The 7398-nt window shown below is 35.2% G+C and overlaps 1 protein-coding gene across 1 annotated transcript; it reads left to right on the top strand.

The window, feature by feature from the left end:
• Positions 1-6025: 6025 nt before the first annotated feature.
• LOC139865777 (dehydration-responsive element-binding protein 1E-like) lies at positions 6026-7186 on the top strand. Its single transcript, XM_071853878.1, has one exon. The coding sequence runs from the start codon at positions 6181-6183 to the stop codon at positions 6841-6843; it is 663 nt and encodes a 220-aa protein (XP_071709979.1). The 5' UTR covers positions 6026-6180; the 3' UTR covers positions 6844-7186.
• The last annotated feature ends 212 nt before the right edge of the window (positions 7187-7398 follow it).

The following is a 7398-nucleotide window of genomic DNA, read 5'->3' as shown; positions in this document are numbered from 1 at the left end:
GAAAAGCCAATGTCGTGGCTGATGCTTTAAGTCGAAAAGAGAGGGTTGAACCTCGTAGGTTTAGAGCCTTGAATATGACAATACGAACTAACCTCGCTAGGCAGATTCTTGAGGCACAACAAGAAGCCTTGAAGGGGGAGAATTTTGTAACGGGAAGGTCTGAGGCTTGAGTAAACAGTTAGAGGTACGAAGTGATGGTACTCAGTATTTTGCGGGATGCCTTTGGGTTTCAAAGTTTGGTGATCTGCGACAACTTGTTCTAGAGGAGGCTCATAAGTCTAGGTACTCTATTCATGCTGGTTCGGGAAAGATGTATCATGATCTTAAGGAGCTGTATTGGTGGCCTCATTTGAAGGCTGATGTGGCTATGTATGTGGCTAAGTGTTTGACCTGTGCTAAGGTTAAAGCTGAACATCAGAACCGTCAGGACTTCTGGTGCAACCTGAAATTCCTGAGTGGAAGTGGGAAGGTACTACGATGGACTTCATTACGAAGATACCAAGAGTTGTGGGTGGTTATGATACTATTTGGGTGATTGTTGACCGACTCACTAATTCAACTCATTTCTTGCCAATTAAGGAAACAGATTCAATGAAGAAGCTTACTCGTTTGTATTTGAAGGAGATTGTTTCGAGACATGGTGTTCCGGTATAGATTATTTCGGACCAAGAGAATCGATTTACATCTAGGTTTTGGCAGTCCTTACAAGATGCTTTGGGAACTAAATTGGGTATGAGCCCCGCTTATCATCCACATTCGGATGGTCGGAGTGAAAGGACCATCCAAACGTTGGAAGACATGTTGAGGGCATGCGTAATTGATTTTGGTAATGGCTGGGATAGATACTTGCTGTTGGCTGGATTTTCTTATAACAACAGTTATCATGCAAGTATTAAGGCCGCACCGTTTGAAGCTCTGTATGGCAGAAAGTGTAGGTCTCCTGTATGTTGAAATGAGGTTAGGGATGCTCAACTCACAGGTCCAGAAATTATTCATGAGACTACCAAGAAAATCGTACAGATTAAAGAAAGATTTAGAACTGTCAGAAGTCGACAAAAGAGCTATGCCACAAAGAGAAGGAAATATATTGAGTTTCAAGTCGGTGACCGTGTTATGTTGAAAGTATCTCCTTGGAAGGGTGTGGTACGATTTGGTAAGAGAGAAAAGTTGAATCCTCATTTTGTTGGACCGTTTGAGATTATTGAGAGAGTTGGACCCGTGGCTTATCGTTTGAAATTTCCACAAGAACTCAGTGCTGTTCACGACGTTTTTCACGTGTCGAATTTGAAGAAGTGTTTGGCCGAGGCCGATGAAACTATTCCTCTGGAGAAACTTCATGTTGATAAGCAACTTCATTTTATTAAGGAACCTGTTGAAATTATGGATCGAGAGGTTAAGACTCTTAAACAGAGTAGAATTCCTATTGTTCGAGTTATATGGAACGCCAGACGTGGTCCCGAGTTCACTTGGGAGCGTGAAGATCAGATGAGGCAAAAGTACCCGCATTTGTTCCCAGATGCTGAGTCAACCCTTGCACCTGCTTAAATTTCGGGACGAAATTTCCGTAACGGGAAGGTACTGTAACGACCCTACTTTTTCCGTTATCTTTTACCGTTAATTATTTAACGACTGTTAACTGTAATTCGTGCCACGTCATTTCTATGACCTATATTATTATTTTTATAATAATATATTAATTATTATGTGCTATGTGAATATTTGTATTCATATTTTAAGTTATACGTTTCTACGTGTCGCAGATTTCTATTCGGTGAATATTTCGATTTTCAAACCAACGGTCAAACTTTTGGGATTTTTAAGTCCTAATTATTTTAAATATGATATTTTAATGTCATATGATTATATATAGTGTTTATATATTTTATTCGTCGCGTATTTGTTATCTCTCCGAAAAATCAATCGCGTAGTAGCGTTTTCGCTTTTCGGGCTTCGATCGGGCATTCGGGCCACAAGGAATTAATCACTTAAGTAATTTGGGCTAAGTAGGGCCCACCCCACTACAAATTTCTGCCGAAGCCCCATGGGGGGAGGGAGTAAACTCCCTTGATTCTTCCATTTTGAAAATTTCATTTTTCATTCCACATTTTTATCTAAACCTAAAACACTCTCCTCTCCTCTCTCCCTTGTTCTTGGCCGTCGCCCTACACACTCACCATCATCATCATCTTGCATCAAAAACTAGCTTGGATCATCAAATCATTAGCATAAACGGATTCTACGCGTTCTTCTCTACACGATTATACCACTTGATTCTCGATTAGAGTATAAACCCTAACCCTAAATTTTTAATTTTTCATTATTTTTCTGTATTTTGATGTTATTATGATAGTATGATGATTGTATGCGTAGAATTGCTCCAATACTTATGTTTTTGGTTTGATTTAATTGGGACAGCAGCCTTTTCGTTCATTTCTGATATTGTAACTGTTATAAAAGTGAAATTGAAGTGTTTAGATGAGTTCCTCTCATGAAGACATTAATTTTAGACTCCTGATTCATGTCATTTCGATTCCCGAAGCTCTAGATATGATTAAAATTGGTGTTTTGTTAAGATTGAATTATGAAAACGAATTGAACCAGGTTTGGTCTGACTTTGTGACCACTTTTGGAGTCTTTAGGGTGTACTAGTGTGTTAGGATTGATGATGGGATTAACTCTCATGTTCGGGTCATCGAAATCCGAGCCACGGATCACCCGTTATGACTAAAACATGTTTTTGAACGGATTAAAGTTCCAAGTTGTTTAATGGCTGATCATCACGACTTGGTTACTGTTCTTGGTGTGTTCTTGAGTGCACCAATGTGTCGGGTAGTTTGATTAGTCGGAGATATATATAAGGCTCGCCGAAAACCGACACCCGGGGCTCAAGATATGACCCGATGAACTTTTAATTAAAACTTATGGTTAATTATTAAAACTTATGATATAAATAATGATTTTCATTATTATTAAATTACTTATGATATAAAAAGTAATTATTATAAATTAAGACTTATGATATACATTTATTATGTCATTTAATTATTACTTATGATTTAATTAACATTTTAATTAAACTTATGATTAATAATACTTTTATTATTAATGGAAAATACTTATGATAAGTATTAAACTTATATTATGAGATTATTACTATAAGACTTATAATAAGTATTAATTAATTATTTAATTATTATAAGGCTTAGTTATTATTTAATTATAATTTAATTATTAAATACTTATGGTTTAATAATTTCAATTAGAAACTTATGATATGATTAATAATTCATTATTAATTAATAATACTTATGACATGATTAAAATTTATTATTAATTAACAATACTTATATTATGATTAATATTTAATTACTTAATTAAATACTTATGTTATATTAATTATGTCATTTAAACTTATGTTAACTTTAATAATTCATTTTAATTTAATTGAACTTATGATATGACATAATTATACATATTTGACTTTAATTAACATTATAACTTATATTATTATTATAACTTATACTTCTAAAATTAATGTTGACTATGTTTAACCAAGGTTGACTTTTGAGTTGACTTTCGGTTGACTTTGACTTTCAGTTGACTTTTGTTGACTTTCTAATTAAGGAAACTTTCCTAACTTAAAAACTTTCTAAAAATAGAAACTTTCTAAATATGGAAACTTTCTAAATTTAGAAACTTTCCAAAAATAGAAACTTTCCTAAAATAGAAACTTTCCAAAAATGGAAACCTGCTAAAATAGAAACTTTCTAAAAATAGAAAGTGTGTGTCCGTACGCTGTTCTGATCAAACCGATACATGTTGAGTATTGTTCTATGTATACTTACAACATGTACAATAGCTATCATACTAAGACTTGACCTAAGTTAGTTATTTATATCGACCTGCTTTATTTATAGGTCGGCGTTGTGATCATTCCTGATCACTTTACTTCATTTGCTGTTCGCATATTTGTGTGGTTACTTCGTTTGCTATTAAGGTGAGTTATAGTCCCATTTTTCTATTTAAATCTTTTGGGATGAGAATATATGCAATTTATTTTATATTTGGACTCAAGTGGAGGTTGGTTTAAATTATTCATTGTGAGTTGAACAAAAATATTCCCTAGTCTGGTAACTATAATCACCGGTTTCTACTGGTGAACGCGAATCCTACGGATAGATCTATCGGATTTGACAACCCCATTTCGAGCTAGTCGCGCTAGCAATTTATAATCGGAATGTTTAGTACTTCGTATTTAGTTGAAGATACACTTGTTCGGTGTATATTATTTATTGTGTTTGGCAAGAGTAAATAAATGGTTAAGTGGTTACCAGGTGGCTCACGGAAAATGGAATAATGTTTTTATATGTTTTTTAGCATATAATTTTGTGGTCCAAAAGGAGTTTTCATGTTTTCAAACGTAAATTTTTATGGTTTACATTAAATACTGTTTGCAATATTAAACCTATAATTCACTCAACATTTTTGTTGACAGTTACTCGCATGTTTTATTCTCAGGTTCATGATTGATTGCTTCCGCTGTGCTTAGAGAGTCTGCATATTTATGATGGCAGCTTTTGTTAAACATTAACTTGCATTCTATTTTGATACATTTAATAGTGGATGTAGTTGACTTTGTTTTGGTCAACTTTTGGGTTAAGTAATAATGTATGGTTTTTCTAAACTTACATATCTTGGTAGATTTTCTTTATGGAAAATCATTTTTAAATAAAGAATGCAAGGTTATTTATCAAATTCATATAGAGTTATGATCAAGTTGTTGGACCAAGATAACGATGGTCATCAAGTGTACATTGACGGGTCGTTAAATGATGACTGCATCTTAGTTGATTCTTGTCTGCTGGAGCCTAGTGCGTCTCTGTTGTAGGGTGGCCTCGGTAGGAGAGATCAACCTGCGGGTTGGGTTCCTTATGTGGTGGCCTAGACAATCGTGGTATATATATTTGTGAATGACGCGTCCGTCGCGTGTGGAATATATATATACATACGGTGGTGGAGGAACTTCTGGTAAACCCCAGTCCGAATAACTGGTGGTTAATGGTTTGGCCGAGCCGCCAGAGTCTCTGTAGACGGCACTTGGGTGCTGTTTGTATGTTAGATTTTGTGACATGAATAGTATGACGGTTTCTGTATACTATCGTTTGTAGTTAGTTGTACTCACTTAGCTTCGTGCTAATTCACCTCCATCTCCTACCCTGCAGGGTGATAGTTTTTGTAGATAGTGCTTTTGGGAGAAGACGGGTATGGCAATGTTATGTTTGACAGGAGTCAACTCTGATGTGGTCTTGTTTTGTTTAAACAACGATCTTTTGTAAACATATTGTAAATACGTCTTCTCCGTATAAACATGTATTTTGTTGGAATGACACGTGACACTGGTTGTACTGAATGATCAATATTTAAAGTGTGTTATGTAATTAATTAATAAATGCTTCCGCCACGTATAAAAAAAAGCTAGCGGTGTCACAGTGTTGTGCAACATATTTCCTTTTGTTTTATTGCTTCATGCTCTATTTTTTTAATTTTTTATTCATTATTTCACTCAACTTTTAATTATATACTCAACATGCCAATCAATATTTACCAGTTTACCTGCACGTCCGCTAAACAGATCACGCTAACTATCAATATATCCCGTCCAAGGACCTTAATATAAAAAAAGTTTCTAAGTATTTATTTATTTATTTTTAGAAAATAAGATTACATGAAGGAGACATAGATGATGGCCCCTACCTAAAATAGAAAAAATAAATCTAATAAAAGTAATTTATCCAGCATTACTTTTCAAGCAACAAAAAAGTCACACGTGTTCTACACAAGAAAGCAACTGTGGGTCCTACGCATAGTAACAGCTGTACATAATAAGACATTATCCACTTTTGTTTTTTTTATTTACACTTTCTAAGCTTCAATTCACTTACCTTCCTTTCTTTTCAGTGTGCGCTCTCTCAACACTAGAAACAACTTCTGCGTGTTTTTAGCGCATTCCCCACCACACACATCATACACACATAACATTGTTACATTCCATATATATAAATAATAAATAAATATATTAATATGTCACTTAAAAAACCAACATTCACCCATCAACTGAATTTCAGTTATACATTATATTCTCAAATTATTTTGTCTAAAAGAAAACGTTAATAACCACCCATGGATACGAGTAACAATAATTATAATTATAATGATAGTTATGATTATAATTGTAACTATAATGATGATCACTGTGTAGTTCAGTGTAACAACAATGTATCGGAGGTGGACACCGGAGAAAGTTCCGGTACATCGGAGGAGGTGATGCTGGCGGCGAGTCATCCGAAAAAACGTGCCGGAAGAATAAAGTTTCAAGAAACGAGACATCCGGTGTACCGGGGAGTGAGACAACGGAGCTCCGGGAAGTGGGTGTGTGAAGTAAGAGAGCCGTATAAGCAATCAAGGATTTGGTTAGGGACGTTTCCGACGGCGGAAATGGCGGCAAGAGCTCACGATGTGGCGGCGATGGCGTTGAGAGGGCGGTCGGCGTGTTTGAATTTTGCAGATTCGTGGGGTTTGCCGATGCCGGAGTCGTTGGATCCGAAGGATATTAGGAAGGCGGCAGTGGCGGCGGCGGAGGGGTTTCGTCGGAATGAGGATGTTGTTGGTGGTGGTGGTGGTGGGACGGTAGAGGCGGTGAGGTATGTGGATGAAGATGAGGAGTTTTGTATGCCGGCGTTGTTGGCGAATATGGCGGAGGGGTTAATGTTGCCACCGCCGTCTTATGGAGACGGTGGTGATGAGGTGGAGTATGGTGGTGATATGTCGTTGTGGAGCTATTGATCATATCTAATTTTTTTTTTTTTTTTTTTTTATTTTTTTTTTATTTTAGTTTTTTGTATGTGTGCTTTTGTGAGATATCTTGAACCTAGACTAGATGCATGAAGATATGAGTGATTAGGATATACCGTTAGTACGGATTTTAGAAACAATTTAGGAGATGATATATCCACATCTATTTTTACTTCATCCACATCATTTGATTCTTTTCCTTAAAATATCCCTCAATAATATTTAACAGAAAATTTATATAAGTTATCATTTAAGGGTATTTTAGAACATTCAAGTGGAAGAAGTAAAAGTGGTGGTGGATATATCATCTCCCAAACAATTTTGCTTTGTATTACTATTACTATTGTTATCCAAAATACAAAGTCCTTAAATATATACAGTATATTAAAAAAAAAAAAGATATCACTATGGTTAGAAAATTATTTATTACTGTATATTGTTTTGACATATCATTGTGGTATGGGTTCCATATTAATCCGAGCACATGAATTTTATCTTTAATAGAATTCTGGGCCCAACCCAGCAGTACTTTTAGAATCACAAGTT

The sequence above is a fragment of the Rutidosis leptorrhynchoides genome, chromosome 9 (assembly GCF_046630445.1).
Source record: "Rutidosis leptorrhynchoides isolate AG116_Rl617_1_P2 chromosome 9, CSIRO_AGI_Rlap_v1, whole genome shotgun sequence".
NCBI lineage: Eukaryota > Viridiplantae > Streptophyta > Magnoliopsida > Asterales > Asteraceae > Rutidosis > Rutidosis leptorrhynchoides.
This window is presented reverse-complemented; position numbering and strand designations above follow the sequence as displayed.

What these genes read in the sequence shown, in the direction of transcription:
- LOC139865777 (XM_071853878.1), top strand. Translation starts at nt 6,181, where the DNA reads ATGGATACGAGTAACAATAATTATAATTATAATGATAGTTATGATTAT.